This window comes from Drosophila elegans, unplaced genomic scaffold, assembly GCF_018152505.1.
Source record: "Drosophila elegans isolate 14027-0461.03 unplaced genomic scaffold, ASM1815250v1 contig_183, whole genome shotgun sequence".
NCBI lineage: Eukaryota > Metazoa > Arthropoda > Insecta > Diptera > Drosophilidae > Drosophila > Drosophila elegans.
This window is the reverse complement of record NW_024545550.1, coordinates 10,900,825-10,920,448: the sequence shown is the minus strand read 5'-3', so window position 1 is coordinate 10,920,448 and position 19,624 is coordinate 10,900,825. Positions and strand designations below refer to the sequence as shown.

Here is a 19,624-nt window from a genome sequence, read left to right as displayed (position 1 = left end):
TGTCTACCCTTGGTATAAAGACCTTGAACAAGAGTGTAATCAAAGGTATTGTTTACTAACAGACTGGAAGCTAGATATCAAGAGTGGTGAAATAGGTCTGTTGTTCAGAACTCTTCCACTAACCGTGCAAAATCGGAACTCTCCCACCTCACTAGTAATTGAAATGCCGAACTCTCCCAGCTGAAAAACAAAGTCATGATCTTTTTTATTGTTTCCCTCGCATTGTACTCGAATGGTCATCGCAGAGCAATTTCAGATTTCAAGTTCACAGTGGCAACAAGACCAAGAAAAACAGAAACAAAAATAAAACGAGAAAAACCCAACTGCGACTGACCCATTTAATAAATCTGAGGCAATTAAAGCGAACCGCTCGGGTAATTATAGGGCGGTCGGAGCCGAAAACAAACAGACTTTGCTGAATTGTGATAATTAATAGTTGGCCTGGGAGTGTCCGTCCGCGGAGGGTTGATCTTGCCTTCGGACCTCTAACTGCACCCAACACAATGAAAATTGTAACAAAAATTGCGAATTTATTCGTGTTGTCTTTTTTGGATTTTTTTTGTTTTTTTTTTTTGTTTTTTTTATCTCGCGTCCCCACTTCAAGTCTTTTATTGTTACAAATCGGCAACGGAACGAGCGAGTTTACGTAAAGATACAAAAATGTTTCGATGCCTTGAACTGAAATTAATGAGCCCGCTAGCCCCGAATCAACCCGAATCCATTTCCATTCCCATTCCCAAACGCAGCCTCCCAAGTCCAAGTCAGCATTTCTTTTGTGGCGTTCCATGGGTCCGCTAATGCAGCCAGCCATGCCCAATTGGTTGGTCCGTGGCGGAGGAGCTCATCCATCCGTCCATCGAGTCCACCATCGCCATCAACATCAGGTGCCTGCTCCATGGGCACGCTTCATGCTTCAAGTGCGCCACAATTGGACAAAAGCGGATTTGGCTTGCTTGGTTTTGGCTGTTAGCTGTTAGCTCTTGGGTTTTTATCTTGTCCATTTCCATTTTCTTTGTTGCCACTTGATGGCTGAGGTTGGCGTGGATTGGTAATTTGTTGGCGGAGGCATTGCAATTGATTTCAATTGAATTACGCATATACATTTGGCCACTCGAAAAGCCAAATGTGTTCATTTCAGATCTGTCATTGCGGCTTGAATAATTTATTTCTTTGTTAACAAATTGTGATTTAACTAAAACAAGAATTATTTTATATATTTTATAAATTGTTTAATGATTTTTGAAATAACAAAAATGTTAGTTTTAAGAACTAACATCTTACTTGTCATACGATCTACATTTCAAATTTTTCATATTAAACAATTACTGCTTAAATGATAACAAAATATATTTTAATTACTACAATTTTTGTTCACATACTTTTATTCAATTTTAGTTTAACATCGAATTCCCATAAAGTTGTCATTAACCTTTAGCGTGTGCCTTGGCCATTTTTAAGTAGTTTAGAAACTGACTTAAATTCACTTTCGATTTCTACTTCCTTCCGCTCTAATCTCCCACTTTTTTTTTGCTTGTGGGCTGTGAGAATGGACAGAAATTTGCATTTCTTTGGACCCCAGGGCACGCCCCCTCAATGTCAAGTTCACAGTCACTTCCGCACCGAAAACGGAAAATGCAGCGAGCTTGTGAGTTTGAATTAACACGTAACTTCCACTGATCTGATCCGATCTGATCTTGATAGCCCACGAAAAACAATCAACAATCCAGCCGAAAAAACTTACAAATCATCCGGCGGACAAGTTCCGGCTTTGGAGTTTGAAGTTCGGAGTAATAATACTTGCCCATTGTTGACTTGGCGTAAACGATGGTCATAACTTTTATGACGCTGTGAATGTGAATTAATCTCAACGGTTTTCGCAGCCGACTGCCCGCTAATTGTGGGTGTGTGATTGCTGGCTGATGCTGGCGGGTGATGTCAGTTGTTGGGTCTTTAATCATCTATTAAATAACTTTAAGCGCGGAGCTAATGTGAGCCAATTAACTCCCAAAAGTTCCAAGGGGAATAATTTTTAAAGATTAAACACTAACTCGAGGGAAAGTTACTCTATAGAAAGTTTCCATAAAAATATTAAAAGCTGGAAATAAAACTTTTTAAATAATAGCTGAGTTCAATAAAAAATTTTTTGAGTGTCAATTTAATATTTTTAAAACTAATCACTTAAATTGTTTATTTAATATTAAAAGACTAAGTATATGCGTTCTACTAGGCTTGTATTATAAAATTACATTTATTTATTGATAATAAGCTTATTCAGTAAATAACGCAACAATGTTCTATTATATTTTGAATATCTTATTTTGGTTTTAATTATTTATTTAATATTGGAAGAAGTTATTATATTAATAAATTTATTTTAAAATGCCTATTATAGGCTAAAGTAAGTATAAAAAGTGTTATATTATATTTTAAAATAAAGATATTAAAGTTAACTGATTATTTTCTGGTGTTTGGCATAGCTAACTTTAAGCCTTAAAACACATATGACTTTATTAAGAGCCCCAATAAAACCACTTGAAATGTATGAGCCAAATTACTCAATCTATTCGCGTGTGAATTAAACGAACTGCTAATCTAAAACAGATCCCGGCCCGAAGTCATTAATGGAGTGCTCAAACAACGCCCAGAGAACTTCGAGGCGCGTTCGATGTAATTAATTTCAATTCGCCACTCTTTCGGCGCGGCCTTGAACTTCAAGAGTGACGTGTCTATTAGAACGCTAATGGATCCGCCGTTTCTGAGCCAAGATTTACTTTCGCTTTTTCCATCGCGATACAGCGCGCAATTCTTGAGAAATCCGCTATTGAGAGATTGAGATTGGCAAGAGGGGAAAACCCAGTGACATAACTCAAAACTTACGCACTCACATCTCAGATGGAAAATATGTGGAGCATTAAGCATTAGGGCTAATTAGTTTATAAACAAAAGAGTGGACCATGGACACATGCGAAATGTTTCTTCACAATTTTATTGTCTTTCTTTTTTTTATTATTTTGGTTTTGTTTCTTTTTTTTTGGTGGCAAAGTCCGCTGCAAGCTGTTCAACTGGCCAATTCTCAATTGCAGCAGTTAAACCGCTGCACTGAAACACATTATGTTTGAGTGTTTCGGTAAATTTAGGAGCTGCAATAAAGCTAATAATAAAAGAAAAGCTTTAAACTATATATATTTTTTATTTCTTCCTATTTGATTTGTGGCACTCAAACGGAGTCACAAAATCTAGCAAGCTGACAAAAGCGCATTAGTAATTTGTAATAGGCAGGGGCTAATTTCAAAGACATAATATTTTGGCCAGATCTTGCCCAAGTCCGATTTCAGTTTTACAATATTTTTTCCAGTTTTGTTGTGGCTGCAATGTCTATAATTTCCCCCATTGAACCTGACCGTCGTGGTTGTCGTTGTTGTCGTTGTTTTCGTTGTTACTACCAAACTACGATGGTATTGTATGGCCGAAGTAGCTGCTGATGGGGCAGCAAACACAGTTATGATTATGAGAGGCTTTGTGACAATCAACTTCCTCGAAACGTGCCGCTTTGGAATGGCTTTGGCATGGAATGGCTCGGAATGGACTTGGACTTTGCATAATGGCCAACAGTTGGCCAGTTCAGTTAGCTAGTTCGTGTAATGAATTTTTACCCGTGTTATTAGGGGACAATCGCTGCTGGCAGGGAGTCAGCGACATTGCAGATACATGTGCATTTGGGTGTACCTTTTGTTTTTCGGGGCTTTTGGCAAGCCTTCATACACAGAAAAAATATGTTTTAAAATTCAAATAAAAACATTTTAGGGACGAGCAGAAGACTTAAATAAAAAAGTAAAAGCTATGTTTGAAAACATTAATACTACATGACAATGAATCTTAACATAAAACCTCTTTCAGTAAAAATTCTTTTTATCAACTTTTTTTTGGGTAAAACTTTTTTGTTTAGTTTACTCCATAAGGGATATTCGGTGTTTTATTTATACAAATTATTATTAATGCTTTTTTGAGATAGTGTATTTCATTCGAATTATAGCTTACTCACATTTAAAAACGAGAGTACTATAAGTAAGCTTACAAAGTTAGCTCCTTAAGAGCTACAGTTTTTAATCATATAAAAATACCTGCCTAAAATAAAATAGCAAGGTTGAAAAAATTCTTTTGACATTATCAAAAATCTAAAATGAACGATCTAGCCAAAAAAATAAAATAAAACAGCATACAATCAATCATCATGTAAAATCAATTATTTCCAAGCCATTGAGATGTATGTTTTTCTGTGTGTCCAAGTTGTTTTTCCCTTTTGCGCTGACTAATCCGGCAAAAGATTTATTAATTATGCCTTATAATTGAGGCACCCGCCTGGGAATGATTTTGATTAGCTCCAACCTGCAATTATTCCTCGAGTCGTGAAGCTGTTTGCGATTTGCTGATTTGCTGACAGCAGCAAGTTTGCCTGATTTGTTTGTCGGGCTTGGTGGAAATATGTAATGTGGATGGGGATTGAAAAAAAACCGAAAAGAAAAGCCAGCAAATTATGTGAACTTGTTATATCACCTGCCTGAAAATCGCAGGCTTCAAACACTTTAGTTTTTTTTTTATTCGAACGGTGGCAATCATAACAGCAGGCTGGCTGCACTTTCTTTGCGTTACGCTTCTTTGCATGCATTGCCAAATCGTTTATATATATATATATATATATACGTATATAGCCACGCCAGATATCTGCGGCTATATGCAAGCGGTCAGTATCCAGACATTGAACGGCATGGAATTGAAATGCTTGAGGAGAGATACAGATGCGAATTGAGATGCAGATGCAGATACAGATACAGATGCAGATACAAATGCATTTTGAGCTGCAAGTGCGGCACAGAAACGCAAAAGTTCAACAGTCGGAGGCGTTAGTAGACCCCCCCTTTAGTAGGCGTCTGCAGTATTGTAAATTAATTCATATTAGCCAAACAAATGCAGGCATGTGTGTGCCGAGTGTGTCGGTGAGCAGCTTTTAGCATTTCATTCGGCGGATGAGATGAGTTGCCGCACAGGTTTTGTTTCTGTTTGCTGTTTGCTGTTAGCTGTTTTCTGTTTCTGCGGTCTGAAGTTCGCTTGTGGGAGCATCGCTAGTGCAGTTGCAGTCGCAGTCACAGCCTCGTTGAAGAAACCGGCGCAAATGATTTTTATTTCTTTTTTATATGCTTCTGCTTCTGCTTCTGCCGCTGTCGCCTTTGCCGCTGCAACTGATTGTTGTTATTGTATTGAAAATAGCAAACATGCAAAATGCGCAGCGAAGGCTGAGAAAATCAACAGCGAAAATGTTAATTACACTATATCTGAGCGGCTTCTATCTGGCCACTTCGACGGCCACTTACGACTATCTGATCTGATGGATGCAAATGTGTGGCAGGCATTTTCATTTTCGAAACCCCAAACAGTTACAGATCTTTCGATATATATCTGAATGCATGAGTAATAGCAATTCATTTATGACTAATGGGCAAGCCTAAGCCAAATCCCTGTCGACGGACACAGAAAACGTTTTTCTTTTACAAATTTGCTAATGTTTTCTATCAATAAAGTCTTAGACAAATATTCCCACATGATATTGTGGATTTTCTAGGTTTTGGTATTTAATCTAAAAGTAAATTGGCATAAATACAGTTCAATTTTAAAAAGTAATTTCCACATACAATGTTGAGTTACAAAACCTTCTTAGCAGATTCAGTAATAAAATATGTTGATATCAATAAATAAAAGACAAACTATGTTAAAGCATGTATTTGTATTGAAAATTCTTTAAAATATTCCTACTAAATTAATTCATCTGGAAAGGTCTCTATAAAATAGTTTTCTTGATATTAAAAGAATTATTTTTGTATTTAATTAAACTCAAATTGCATAGACATTTTTTTCAAAATCTAATATGCTCTAATTAATTCCTAAACATGTATTTTCTTAAAGAATTGAAAACCTCGTAATTTTTTGAATTACATAAATATTACTTTATATTGTTTATAAACATTACATAAAATTGCTATCCGTTCTTATCAATTTAAAATTCTTGTTGTGAAGATCAAAAGACTTAAGAAACGAACTTGGCGGCAGTGAGGAAAACTCCACTCAACTTGCCATGGTGACTTTGAGTGGCTCTGAGACAGCGAAAGAGAAATAGAGAAACGAAGAGCTCGGCTCGTAGAGAGAAAACCTAGGCCCGAGCCATTGAGAAGCACAGAGAAGGGGCCGTTCTCTCGGCCAATCCTCTCAATGGGCGGCTTCGACTTCGGCTCCGTCTGGATTTTTTGGTATAAAACATAAACAAGCCAAAGAAAGTCATTCATTTTGTTGTTCGAGCCAGACGAGTGAACCGTCAGCAGCAGCAGCAGCACTTAGCACTTTGCAGTTAGCAGTTAGAAGAAGCGAAGCCAAGCTGCCCAGTGCAACGAAGTGATTTATAAATAGCCAAGAAACAAACAGTGATCAGTGCAGTGTGTGATCCGGAGCCAAGACTATTTGGATTATTTGGATACCGCCAGGCGATCGCCCCCAGAATGCAGTAAGTTTCCAAAGCGGGACTATGAATCATAGTCCCAACCTGGATCTGAATCTGAGTCTGAACCTGGACTTGGCCTGCCTCGCGGCCACAAATTCGTGCTGCAGTCGCCGCAACCAGTAATTAACATTTTCGGTATTGTCTCGGTCTCCGCCGGGGTTCTCTCGGCCCAATTTTCTGGCCCGCTTGGCAACCACAAAATATTCTTTTGGGCGATTTCAAAACCCAGCGACATACGTAACACACAGAGAAACACAAAACCCCAACTGACTTTTCCTTCTATATATTTCAGTTGGTTTTCTGACTCTGTCTCTGTCTCTGTGTGTGTGAGTGTTTTTTTTTTTTTTGTTTGGCGTGGGAGTTTTCGCTTTTGTTTGCCGACAGTTCATTGAGGCAGCTGACTTGAACCCAGGGGGATACTTGTACTTATTTATATGAGTTGCTGCAGAGAGAGAAGTTGGGATGTCTTTTTAAAGAGGTTTTTCATAGCTACTAAAGTAAAAATGTAGATTTGAATCGTGATACCTATAAAAACTGTCATATAACTATAATTATTATCCAGTAGATCTTTATGATGAAGTCATGTTCAATTTAAACTACTTTAAATAATAATCAAGTTATTTTGATCTTGATACCTATAAAAACTGTTATATATCTCTAATTATTTTCCATTAGATTTTTATGATTAAGTCATGACTACTTTAAATATTTTTTTCCAACAAAACATATATATATTCGACCTGAAAAATATTAGTTCAAGTAACATTTTTATATTCTTTTGAATTGGCTTTTAATTGCTTTGCAATTTGGTGGAAAAATCTGTCGATGCCATATATACTCTGAATTTTACTTTTGTTTAGTAGTAAATTTTTAATCAAATGCTTTTTTGAAGTTAAATCTTGGAGGATCTTACCAAGTTAAAGAGCATTCTATCCTACATCGACTCTATTTTTGTTCAAAATTGAAAGAGATCTGTGGTGAATAATAAACTTACAAATTTATTTATGTATTTCATATTGCTTTTCAATTTTATTTTAAACAATCAATCATCATACTAGACTTTTCGTTCCTGTGCAGATTAGGCAATCTTTTGATCTTATATGTAGTAATTTATGTTTGCTTTATGGCCATCGAGTGGTCGAGAGTAGATCAATCGATTAGGACTCCAAATGGTCACGCCTGCTGGACACGGGGAGATCCAATCTCCGTGACAGATTGCATCACAAAGCTGGTCCTTTCTAAAAGTCAAGTCGTGTGGATTACTCATGCTCTGGGCATTATATAAGTGACTGCGAATATGAGTGGTAATTGTATCAAATGCACGCACTGCGACGCATGTGGCGTATACGCAATATTTCAACGTTTGGAATTACAGCGACGCACAGAAATGCGCAATTGCCCAAGCGTGCCTCCTAAAAAGCCACGCCCACCGCCCACCGCCCCCCGCCTGTAATTGTTTTCGATTTGTGGTCACTTTATCGATGGGGTGTGTTTTTGTGGGGAGCAATTAATAAATTGCCATCGAACATCGAATTGATTTCTTTCACTTTTACCTTGGCTCGTTGGATTTCGCCCGTCATCGATGCCAAGCAAATAAACACACCCACTTCAGAGTGGGCCCCCACCAAAGTGAAGGTCACAGATTTGTGAAAATTACCACGGCATAACATGAGATAATAAAAGACAAAAAGAGAAAAACGGTGGAACATAAAATCCATTGCCAAGCAATTATGCCGCCACATTATCCAGATGCCCGAAATCAGACAGACGTAAATTTCCAGTACATTAAAAAGCAAAACCGTCTTAACTGCACGCACATTAACGCCGCTTAATTTGTAACAAACAAAATAAACTGCCAGAGAAACAGTTAAAAAAAAAATGGGAAAATGAAAAAAAAACGAAATTAAGGCAGTGCAATGTAGTTTATTTGGTTGGGCTTTCATGTTTCACACAGTTTAATGGCATCGGGAGTTGTGTTAACGAGCTTGTGTTTAATTAAGCACTCGAATCAACCAGCAACAGTTACAAGTGAAAACAAAAGACTTGGGCAACAAACTCGAGCAGATTACATGCTAAAGAGCCGCCGAAATGGAAATGGGAATGAAAATGAACATGAAAATTGAAATGGCTGGAAAACAGCGGGCAGTCGCGGCTATATTGTGGCGCTAAGTGGACTGGTGTCTTAATTCTCTGCCTACTCCCTGGGTTATACAAGAAATTTGCACTCTCGTTGGCCAAGCAGACAGTACACTTATCAAAATGCAGCTGGTGCATTTGGTGCACAAATGTCGTAATACATATCCTAAGACCGGCGCTTATGTCACCCCAAAAATGCCCGCCTAACGTGACGCACACCCAACATTTAAGGAAATCAAAAGCAAATATAGTCCGAGCGTTCCATACGCAAGAAAACCCGGTGGCACACAGAAAAATCCACTGCGACTTGGATACTTGAATGTATAACAAAACCGACGGCATCGCCTGTCTTGTGGTTTCGAGAAAAGTGGGTGAGCGGAGGGTACACTTGTAAAAAAAGGAGTAGTCTGGCTATTAAATTAAAATTATGACATATCATAGATGAATAAAATATAAAATCAAAATCTAATTGTATAATTTTATTATAAAACATTTGAATTATTTTAAAAATGTAATATTTCCATATTTGAAATAACTAAAAGTTGTCTGGCTGTTAAATTCAAATTATGATATTTTATATTTTAATTCAATTTAAAATCATATGAAATGTTGTAGATATAAAATCAATTCTTAAAAATGTATTATATCTATATTAAACTAAAATTATTAAAATCATAGTTTTAAATTCATATGAAATGTTCCTAAAAACACAGCCAAAATGATTTAATTTAAGTTTGATAGATGTGGACTTACTAAGTCTTTTTTACCAGTGTAATAGTCTAAATCTGGGGAATGGGGCAAAAACCATCAACATCAACGCATCGCCTCTACTCTGTGCTATGCTATGCTATGTGCTATATATGCATGATGTAACTGCGGTGCGATAACGTCTGCATCTGGACCAAAAGCAGAGACAGATCCCGAGACATGCAACTGCAACTGCAACCAATTCCCCATTTATGGCAGACAGACTGGCTATTGCGACTGCGAAAGTGCTGTGTGTGTGCTGCAAGTGGAGCACTCCAGGCTGCTGCCGAGGAATGTGTGTTGTATGCTAGATATTTGCATTTGCTGCCAGGGTGAGCAATTCCTTGGGGCAGATTCCCCCGGATTCCCATGGAGATTGCGCAAAAGGTTCGCTGACAGTGACAATGCAACTGGCAACAGTGGCACTCTCAGCCAGCTCTTAAAGTTCAAAGGTCCCCCCAAGTTGCAACTTGCAACTTGCAACTTGCAGCTGCCAAGCGACAGGCTGACAAATTGCCAGCTGGAAAAATTCGATACTTGCATAAGACGCTCTCCAGATTTATTGGCCTGGCCCAAATCCATGAAAATCCGCCGTGGCTGCGGGTTCAAAGTCACTCGCACAGCCGGACACTCGACTGGGGCGACTGCCAATCGGCGTGAAAAGTAAAAGTCCGGCTTGACTTTTGCTTTTGCTTTTGCTTTGGCTCTGTTGCTTTCATTACAGCTCACATATTTCACCTTGCCCAACTATTTGCGACTCTTACTCGGGCTTTAACGTTATGGCCCCAATTAGATGCTGGCACGTAACGTTGGTTAATTGGACTGGCCAGCACCGGATCGGTGGATCGGTTTCCAGGCCAGGAATTCCCCCCAACCCGTCAGGGTTTAGATATATGTATTATGCGTATGAACAGCAGTTGACATTCAGCCAAGTCGAGTGCGCGAGTGGGTCTCCGTCTCGGGTAAATGGCGTTCAAATTGAACCCGCCGCAGGCTGAGCATCTTCATCATGCTGACTGCTGGTGGGGTACATGAACTATGGGATCGGGGTCTCAAGGCAGGGGGTAGAAACCAATTGAAGTCTCTTTTATAAGATAATGTTGCTAGAAGAAATAAAAAAACTATAAAAAGAAAATTGATTATGATATTTAGAAACTACTCTGTGTAAATTGGAATGCTTATCACTTCTCAAACCTATCAAATAGATTGCTAATAAGGTTCAGAATATAAATCCTTTGATTTAAATTTATAATTCCGGGGAATTTACTAATTACTATCCAATGAACAAGATGATTTTAGGTATCACTTTTCCTAAACCTACTAAATAAATATATTCAGATTTAGAAAAAATATCCTTTGATTTTAATCTATAATTTTGAAAATCCCTTTTTTCAATAAACAATATGATATTGGATATTGCTGTATTTATAAAATCCTATAAAAGTTACACATATCTGGTTATATTGTAAAATAAAACTAATTTTTTCTGCTTGCTTAGGTTTCTCTGCTTCAAAATCTAATTTACGAACTGAGTACCATTTCTAATAATATTTATTTTTAATTGTATAGTGTTAGCAATAGTCAAAGATCAAATACAAAAGTTATTATATACCCATTGCTTTTAAATGTGGACTGGTTAGTATATCTACCTAATTTTTCCAATTCAAAAATAGTGGATCACTTGTGTTCTAATCTTTTGGGGTGACTTGCTCAAGGGTATGCCATGATCAGTGATTCCCAGAGCCCAGCTTTCCTTGCCTTCGCAGCCGCAGTTGCATCTCCATCTCCATCTCCATTTCCAACTGCAACTCCACCTCCCAGCCCCAAACTCCAAACTCTAAACTCCATGGCCCGTTTCGATCTTGGGGGACTGGGACTTGCAGTTGCCGTGTTTGCCTTATAACAAGTTTTCTGGCCTGGCTGGCTGGTCTGGTCTGGTCTGGCCTCTTGCATAACTGGTCGCTGGGCTGCCGATGCCGATGGCTATGCCGATGCCAATGACGATCCGATGATGCTGCCTTCTTTGGCTGCAATTTGGCGGCATCTTCGCGAAAAGGTTCGCAGAAATATTTTCCCGCGTTTTTGCTGGTTGCTTGATTGTTGCTGGTTGCCACAGAGTTTCCCATATCATAAAGCAGGCTGACTCATCCGATTGATGGCCATTATTTCCATTGCAGCATGCCGTCGTCGACAGTGCTCCTAGTCCTGGCAGTGGCCACAGTTCTGTGGTCCAGCTGCGCGGAAGGAGCCGCCACCGGAGCGCCATCGACCACGGCCACCACTGCCAAGCCCAAGGGATTCGAGGCACGATCGCTGGATGTGAACGCCAGCGGCGGCGAGGAGGAGCTGGACGACTTCGAGACGCAGGCCCAGACCCATCTGGCCTATCGCCAGCAGCCGCAGCAGCAGCAGCATCGCCAGGTCTATGAGTACAGCGAGGAGGATCAGGAGGAGGCACCGCGCCAGGTGTACGCCAACCGAAATGCCAAGCAGCAGAGCAACTATTTGAAGATCCAGGGCCAGCTGAAGAAGCCGCTGAGCGAGGAGAGCGAGGAGGAGGAGGAGGAGGTGGAGGAGCCCGATCGTCTGTCCACACTGCTCAGCAAGTCATCCTTCAGCTGCACGGACAGGAACTCCGGGTGGGTGACCAAGTCTGAAAGTATTTGGCTAGCAATTTCTTATGATAAACATGTATTGCAGATACTATGCCGACGAATCGCTGAGCTGCGAAGTGTTCCACTACTGCCAGGAGAGCCAGAAGCACTCGTGGATCTGCCCCGAGGGCTTCACCTTCCACCAGATCCATCTGATCTGCATGCCGCCCTCGCACGACAACATCTGCAAACAGTCCTCCAAGTACCACATTGTGAACGACTACCTGTACAAGCCCATCAATCTGCAGGAGCACCAGAGCAAGCCCAATGTTACGCTGCGCTACTCGGAGCGCTACTTCCCGGAGAACTACTACGAACACGAGCGTTACGACGACGAGGAGGAGGAGGAGCTGCCCGCCGCCCCAAGGCCACGAATCCAGCAACAGCAGCAGCAGCAGCAACACCATCACCAGCAACAGCAACAGCCCCAGCAGCAGCAACATCGCCAAGTGGTGGCCTACCAGCAGCCGCAGGTTAGGGTACAATATCAACAGCCCCAGCAGCACCAGCAGCAGGCCCAGCCGCAGGCACAAGTGGTGACGCAGATCCGCCACCAGCCGCAGCCGCAGCCTCAGCCCACAACACTGGCCTACCGGAAGCCACTGCCGGCGACCACAGTGCAGCCGCAATTGCAGTTGCATCAGCTGCACCAGCCCCAGTTGCAGCTGCATCAGCAAAGGCCACAGACATTGGCGCCGACCGTGACGCCAGCGCCGTACCGCTTCTTCACCACCGCTCCCCAGCTGCAGCACTTGCAGCAGCAACATCATCAGCAGCAGCAGCAGCAGCAGGTCTTCCGCACGCCCGAGGAGATCAACATCTCGCTGCAGCAGCGCCGACCGCAGGTGTTCATTGCCACAACGCCAAGGTATTACGAGGACGAGTACCTATACGAGCGGAGGAAGTGAGGCAGTGCGGAGGATGGCCCAGTGGAGGAGTGAGCAGAAAAACAGTCTTGTCGTTCCCTCGGATCCACTCACCTCTCGTGTACATTCCCCATTCCCCATCTAAGTAGCTTTAAGCGCTCTCGCCCCAGCTCTCTGTGTCAGGCCCGTAAATCCTTGCGCGAGTTTCGTGTACCTATTTGTAATATTTAATGTCCTGCTAGAAGAATCCGCCTTCTAACTCAATTCGTTAATAAAGGAAGCCACATTAAGTTAGCCGCTCACTGTATGTCTATCTCCATGTACTGATCCGCGTTGGACAGATGCACCGCCTGGCTGTGGGTGTCCTCCTCCACCACGTAGTTGGGTCCAATGATGCAGTTTTTCAGCACGGATCCGCTCTTGACCACCGCCCGATGGCCAATGATGCAGTTGTCGATGTTGCAGCCCTCCTCCACGATGGCATTGGACATGATGATAGAGTTGGCCACAATGTTCTTGGGATTGATGATGCAGTTGGGTCCGAAGACGCTGAAGTTCAGTGAGGTCTTCTCGGACAGCTTGGCATTGTCGGCAGCTATGATCTCCTTGGTTTGAGTGGATTTCACCAGGGCTCCCGGCGAGATTAGTGGATGCTTTTCGCCACACAGTTCATTCCAGATGCTGGCCAACTTGCGATTGATGGCCAAGAAGCTGAGAGTGTTGTTCACTCGCACGCCAATCGCTTCTTTGGGCGCCTGGATGCCATAGCAGCGCACCACGTCGCCATGATAGGGAACTTGGGACAGAGATTGATTAAACAACGAGGTCTGTGTGATCTTCTGGTCTAGAATGGAGTGCGGCACGTACTGTAATGGTAAGTGATTTTGGGAGTTAGCAAAGAAATACCCACAGAGCTTATGCCTTACTCACATGCAAAACATTATCCTCATTCTTGGTGACCAAGCCCACTTCGGAGGTTGTGTCCTGCACAGCTTTGGGCGGTCGTTTGGAGTGCTGCTTCTTGATTAAGTGCGGCAGGAACTCTCCCTTGAATGTGGATATGTTCTCCTTCTGCAAAGATCGCTTGTTAGATTGGTAATTCTCATAAATGCAGACCCTATCTCACCCTTCGTAGGTAATCGATGACCCACTTCTTCAGCACATAGACATGGGCATCCACCAGGCGACTGTACACATCCAATCTGCCCCGGTTCTTGAGCAGATGCCGCTGGATATTGAGAGTTTCCTCGCAGTCACTGGCGGCGGACACAAAGGCCAATCGCTGGCTGGCCGCATGGATGCCTATGACATCTCGTTCCGGCTTGTGCTTGCTCTTGGGACCCGGCATCACCACATCCGACTCGAAGCCGCTGGGGAAGAGGAGCAGCGCCAGGGAGGCGTCATGTTCCCGGAATTTGTTGATCAGCGGATACAGGTTGACATTGCTGACCAGGTCGCAGCTCACAACCAGAAAGTCCGACTTAATCTTGTCGTATATGTAGCGCAGACTGTCCGCAGTTCCGAAGTCACTGTCCCCGGGAATCGTAGCATAGTCCAATTTCAGCTTAAGGGGTGTATTCTCCAGTGCCGATTGTATCTCCAGCTTCTCCTGCTCCAGAACGACCACAATGACCTCTATAGAAGACAATATTAACCATTTAAACCAGGCTTTCACTTATGACAACCAGAATTACCTGAAAAGTTGTGTTGTTGCAGCAGATTTAGTGGATACCAAATCAGAGGATACGGGCCCACGGGCAGCAGGCATTTGGGGGCATCTCCCAGCACTTCGGGTAGGCGGGTGCCACGCCCCGCGGCAAGAACTACAGCCTGGAACTCGGAATTGGTCATTTCCACACACAAAAATTATAAAAGTCGGCTAAAAAGCGTGCAAATACAAAAAAGCCACGCAAACAGCTGATCGAATGCAAGGGGCCACAACTGCTTGCGCTGCCCAACACTGTTTCCAATTGGACATATGTTCGCTGTCATGTGACTGCGTCATTGTTTTTGTTGCTTTTGCCGTTGTATAAAAAAGTCAGATGACCCTTTTTGCAATGAAAAATCCCTTCTTCCAATCAGAAATCACAAAAAATGCTCTTCTTATGAAACAACAAGACTTTAATGCATGGTTGGCGCAGCTTACACTACACTACAAAAATGGAATACATACTTTTCTGCTTATTGGAATAGTCTACACACTTTTGCTACTAGGTACAAATAAGTTTTGTGGCTTGCCCTTTTGCGAATTACAATATGGAAACGGATACAGAACGAAAATAGTTTAACAATAATATTGCTGGAATAAACAACATCCACGGTAATACTTAGAACAGCACATCGTCGTCGCCCTCGTCCAAAATATTGGCCTGTTGGCGCACATCGATGCCCTGCTGCAGGAGCTCCGCCTTCTTGGCATCGGCCTTGATCCTCGCCTCGCGCTTCTTGTCCTGGATCTTCTTCAGCCGATAGAACTCCTCGCGTTCCAGCTCGTCCAGCTCCGAGATGATGTAGGCCAGTGTCCTGTCGATCCGCGGAATGATCACATGCTCGATGGCGTTCACACGACGGTTGGTGATCTTGATCACCTCGTCCAGGGTGACGAACGAGGTCTGCAGCGAGGCCAGCTCCACGAGCAGCTTGACGGCGCTCTGGTAGTTCTTCTTCAGCTTGGCCAGCTGCTGGCCACCACGGGCCAAGCCGGCCAGCTCGTAGGTGTCGGCTCCGTCCGTGTAGGACTCGAAAACGGGCAGGGTCACGCCCGCCACGTTGTCCTTCTTGGTGCGGATCTTGATCTGGGCCTTGGTCACGTTCTGCAGCACCACCTGGTTGATGTCGCCCGACGTGAACTTGGCCTCCGCCAGCGAGAAGGCCGCCTCTTTCATAACATCACCCATCAGGGTCTTGGTCTCGATGATCTTGCCCAGAATCATTCGGAATCGCATCTGGAGGGCATCCGCCTTCTTCTTGAGCAGGCCATGACCCTTTTGTGCGCCAGCCAGACGGGCCTTCATCAACATCTGAGCACCACGGGACGGGAAGATCGGTAGCCTATCTTTTCCGGACATTTTGCTGCTTGTTTCGGGTGGTAATTGGCTGGATTAAACTATTTTCAACTGCGTATTGAGAAAAACTGCAACCGTCGCAGAACACTGAAAAACTCCAACTGGAAAATGACGGACGGCAGTGTTGGCAATGGCCAGCAGGCAATCGATTGCAGTTAGTGCTGGGAAATACTCCGAAGAGCAGTGTTGGTTAATACCCAAAAACAGCTGATATTGCATTTAAAAGTAAACAAAACTGACATATTTTGTTTTCTTTTTGGGGATTTATAATGCTGCTGCAACGTGTGTGGTTGCCACAATTAAATCACCACCTGCGTCAATACGCCAAAAAGTCCCGGGCCAACTTCAAGCCGATCATGGCCGTAAACAAGCGCATGGTCCACCAGGAGATCCTGCATTATGTAAACCCCTTTGCCAGGATCAACGTAAAGTCCGATGTTTTCCTGCGCATCCAGCCCGCGGATGTGCATCAGTACACCAGCGGAGATGTGTTTATAGCCCAAATGTGCGGCGGCCAAGTCAAGAACTCCAATGTCTCGCTGGATGTGAAAATAACCAACGATGACAAGGTGGTCAATGTGGTGGTCAAGCAACTGGCAGAGCAGCCCTCGCAATTCGAGTGCAATCTGCAGATACCCGTGCGATCCGATGTCTCCGTGGAGGCCAAAGGCAATGTCCGGGTGGAGGGAGTCCAGAGTGAGCTGCTGCAAGTCAAGGCGGATGGAGGCATCCTCACCAAGAATGTTAAGGCCACCAACATTAAGCTGTATAGCGAAAACGGAAACATCAACTGCCAAGGCACGCTGCTGGGCAAGATCACCGAAATTGAGACACATTGTGGGGTAAATAGGGATTTCTATAGCGAAAAAAAACCTACCATTCACTTTTAATTCCACTCTACAGAACATTTCAATGGACAAACTGCAGGGAGATAGCCTGAATTGCTCGACCAAGGCTGGCAGCATTGTAACCGACTGTTGCTATGTGGAAAACTCCAAGTTTCAGACGCAAACAGGACGCCTGGAGCTCAAAAATGTCCACAAATCAAGCCAAGTGCATGTCCACCAGTCGGGGGAAATCAACATGAGTAGGTCCGTCTAAGAAATTACAAACAATATGATAACAATTCGGATATTCTAGCTGGAGTACATGGCAACCTCCAAGTAATGACCAAAGGAGGCAGCTTAAATCTGCAATTATCCGAGCTAGTGGGTCACAACAAAATCGATGCCCAGAACTTGGAAAACGAGGCTATCATTCACATTTCCCAAGCCATTGAGCAGGATCTCCACATAGAGGTGACAGCCGCCGAAGTGAAATTGGAAACCGAACTGGAACATGTGGCCCATGCTCTCAACGAAGATAAGAGCAAATTCCTGCTCAACAAATCGAATACACACCGCCTGCAGGTCAGCAGCACTGGCGACAAAGGCGTGCGCCTGGGAAAACAATCGTGGAGCGATATGATGCGTCAAAAACTGCAGGCCATTGGAACCGAGGCGCCCTAGTTAAAGCCGGATACTCACTAAGTTACGAATATATTGTGCTGCAAGCTACAATCTCAGTCATTTTTGTCTTTCCTTTCATGGAGGTATTTGCTTTAGGCTTGGCCCGACTCCTTATCCACATTATCGCTCAGGCATTCGAGGGCCTTCGAGAAGATTGAATCTTCCCCTTCGGCTTTCAGTGCAGACACGAAAAGCTGCACCTTTTCATCCCCAATCTCTTGGAGATCCGAGTTCTCGGCCTTTATCACCATACAGGCTAGCAGGCGCAGCAGCTTGAACGCATTCTCCACATACTGCTCCTTGGGAGCGTCCTCCTCCTCGTCGTCATCCTCGAAGTCGTTGGTGTCTGGATCTGATCCGGTGTAGTTATCGATGTGCTGCTTGAGTCGGTACCACAATTCCAGTAGATTTGAGAAGGCTTCCTTGTGATAGAAGTACTTGAGGCGCTGCAACAGGAAATTGTTGACTATAAACTTTTTTAAGTAGGCAGGGGAAATAGTTGAACTCACACTCCAAATGTGCGCCAAATCCTCCAGATACTCCTCCTGGCGTTCGCCCAATGGAATGAGTTGCAGCGGCTGCTGCAGAAACTGCAGTATCCGCGCCAGACAACTGACTATGCTGGGCGCGTAGACGTCCATGGAGGCCTGCGCCTCGGGCAGCTGCACCAGAATGGTGCAAATGTTGAGGTAGGTTTGTATGATCTCCACATCACAGGTTATTTTCGGGCCGCACGAGTCGTAGCCAACGTCGGCGTCTTCATCGCTGTCCTGAGCGGCCACTGCGGGCAGCACTTCAGCTTCGCCGTTCTCCTCGCCGGCTTCCTCGTCGGCCAGCTTCGATTGGTCGTCGCGCATGAGTCGCAGGAAGGCGGTATTGACGCCATCGCAGAGCTCTGGCACCAGGAAGACCTCTGCAAAGGGCTTCAGATTCAATGTAGACTTGGCGTTCTCCTCCTCCACCAGTGCACAACTGGCCAGCACAGCATTAGTGGCCTTCAGGGCAGCCACCAGCAGCTCATCGCTGACGGACTGCTGCAGAATCCTGCCCAGATTCTGGGCGGAGTTCTCGAAGGCGGCAAAGCAGATGTACCAGTCCACGGCGAACTGCTCCTTGCCGCTGAGCACATGGGCCATGATGTACTGGAACAGGCGCATCAGTTGGATCAGCATGGCTGTGTCCATGCAGTTGGTCAGCTTGAAAAGTGTCTCCATGGTGCCATTACTGCAGGTGAGCAGTTCGGCGCACTCCACCTGGGCGCACATGTTGCCCAGCAGTCCGATGAGAATCTCGTAGAGACGCACATCCTCACAGCCGGCAATCAAGGAGTACATGATTGGATCGATGGCCTCGTTCTCCAGCAGCAGGGTGACCACTTCGGGGGCCACGGACATGTCCCACACCTTGCACAGGTCGTCCTCCAGCTGCTGTTCCAGGGGGGATTCCGGCTGCAGCTCCACCAACTTCATTACGGTCTGCAGGATGAAGCGACTGCTGAACATGGTGTTGCCAACGGCATCTCCGCGCATCCTCTCCAGCAATTCCGCTTCCTCTGCGTCGTCCTGGGCGGGCGGGGGCGTGGTCGAGGCACTGCTAACGCTGGCAGAGGCAGAGGCGTCGCTTTCCTTGTGGGTCGCATTTTCATTTTCCGCGGGAGGAGGAGGCACATCGCTTTCTTTGGCGACCAATGTGCCCCCCACCCCAACGCCGCTCGCCGAGGGCTCCGCGTCTTCCTTGGGCATTTCGATTTGGTTCTCGGTCTGGGCTAACTGGCTGACGGCTTCTTTTGGCAGGACGCGGTCGGACAGTGGTCAAAAATCAATATTTATTTGTAAAAAGATTCTCTTTTTTTAAGACGCGGTCAGTGTGGCCGTAGCTGTTTTATTTAGCTGGCCATTTAGCTTCCATACGGTTAACGGGAAAAGCTCGTTTTTGACCAATGTAACTGGCTGGTCACACTAGAACTTATTTAGCGCAGGCTCAAACCATTTTCAAATGGTCCACTTGCAGTCCAATAGAATCCACAGGGATATTTAAAATTTAGGCGCCAAAAATACAGTTTTGTTAATAATTTCCTACTCTAAGCTTTATTTAATATAGT

The 19,624-nt window shown here is 44.0% G+C and overlaps 5 protein-coding genes across 5 annotated transcripts; 2 read left to right on the top strand and 3 right to left on the bottom strand.

Moving 5' to 3' along the window:
- Positions 1-6,336: 6,336 nt before the first annotated feature.
- LOC108144718 (putative mediator of RNA polymerase II transcription subunit 12) lies at positions 6,337-13,244 on the top strand. The gene is made up of 3 exons (XM_017269814.2): positions 6,337-6,550; positions 11,608-12,069; positions 12,131-13,244. Exons 1-3 carry the CDS (start codon positions 6,546-6,548, stop codon positions 12,990-12,992), a joined length of 1,329 nt encoding a protein of 442 aa, XP_017125303.1. The 5' UTR covers positions 6,337-6,545; the 3' UTR covers positions 12,993-13,244.
- Positions 13,155-14,883, bottom strand: LOC108144717 (translation initiation factor eIF-2B subunit gamma). Its single transcript, XM_017269813.2, has 4 exons — positions 14,645-14,883; positions 14,077-14,585; positions 13,881-14,021; positions 13,155-13,816 (listed from the first exon to the last, which is right to left on the bottom strand). Exons 1-4 carry the CDS (start codon positions 14,799-14,801, stop codon positions 13,250-13,252), a joined length of 1,374 nt encoding a protein of 457 aa, XP_017125302.1. The 5' UTR covers positions 14,802-14,883; the 3' UTR covers positions 13,155-13,249.
- A 170-nt stretch (positions 14,884-15,053) lies between these two features.
- On the bottom strand, positions 15,054-16,115 carry LOC108144687 (V-type proton ATPase subunit D 1). The gene has a single exon (XM_017269752.2). The coding sequence runs from the start codon at positions 16,016-16,018 to the stop codon at positions 15,278-15,280; it is 741 nt and encodes a 246-aa protein (XP_017125241.1). The 5' UTR covers positions 16,019-16,115; the 3' UTR covers positions 15,054-15,277.
- Positions 16,116-16,195: 80 nt separating this feature from the next.
- LOC108144686 lies at positions 16,196-17,579 on the top strand. Its single transcript, XM_017269751.2, has 3 exons — positions 16,196-16,857; positions 16,919-17,102; positions 17,156-17,579. Exons 1-3 carry the CDS (start codon positions 16,285-16,287, stop codon positions 17,521-17,523), a joined length of 1,125 nt encoding a protein of 374 aa, XP_017125240.1. The 5' UTR covers positions 16,196-16,284; the 3' UTR covers positions 17,524-17,579.
- Positions 17,538-19,407, bottom strand: LOC108144685. The gene is made up of 2 exons (XM_017269750.1): positions 18,033-19,407; positions 17,538-17,969 (listed from the first exon to the last, which is right to left on the bottom strand). Exons 1-2 carry the CDS (start codon positions 19,263-19,265, stop codon positions 17,616-17,618), a joined length of 1,587 nt encoding a protein of 528 aa, XP_017125239.1. The 5' UTR covers positions 19,266-19,407; the 3' UTR covers positions 17,538-17,615.
- Positions 19,408-19,624: the final 217 nt, after the last annotated feature.

Excerpts from the sequence above, each read along its gene's own strand:
- LOC108144717 (XM_017269813.2), bottom strand. The coding sequence starts at position 14,801 with ATGACCAATTCCGAGTTCCAGGCTGTAGTTCTTGCCGCGGGGCGTGGC. Across the intron at positions 14,586-14,644 it reads GCAACAACACAACTTTTCAG|AGGTCATTGTGGTCGTTCTG; the intron begins GTAATTCTGGTT and ends TGTCTTCTATAG. Across the intron at positions 14,022-14,076 it reads TCATCGATTACCTACGAAGG|AAGGAGAACATATCCACATT; the intron begins GTGAGATAGGGT and ends CGATCTTTGCAG.
- LOC108144718 (XM_017269814.2), top strand. Across the intron at positions 12,070-12,130 it reads TGCACGGACAGGAACTCCGG|ATACTATGCCGACGAATCGC; the intron begins GTGGGTGACCAA and ends CATGTATTGCAG.
- LOC108144685 (XM_017269750.1), bottom strand. The coding sequence starts at position 19,265 with ATGCCCAAGGAAGACGCGGAGCCCTCGGCGAGCGGCGTTGGGGTGGGG. Across the intron at positions 17,970-18,032 it reads ATTTGGCGCACATTTGGAGT|CGCCTCAAGTACTTCTATCA; the intron begins GTGAGTTCAACT and ends TTCCTGTTGCAG.
- LOC108144687 (XM_017269752.2), bottom strand. The coding sequence starts at position 16,018 with ATGTCCGGAAAAGATAGGCTACCGATCTTCCCGTCCCGTGGTGCTCAG.
- LOC108144686 (XM_017269751.2), top strand. The coding sequence starts at position 16,285 with ATGCTGCTGCAACGTGTGTGGTTGCCACAATTAAATCACCACCTGCGT. Across the intron at positions 16,858-16,918 it reads AAATTGAGACACATTGTGGG|AACATTTCAATGGACAAACT; the intron begins GTAAATAGGGAT and ends TCCACTCTACAG. Across the intron at positions 17,103-17,155 it reads GTCGGGGGAAATCAACATGA|CTGGAGTACATGGCAACCTC; the intron begins GTAGGTCCGTCT and ends CGGATATTCTAG.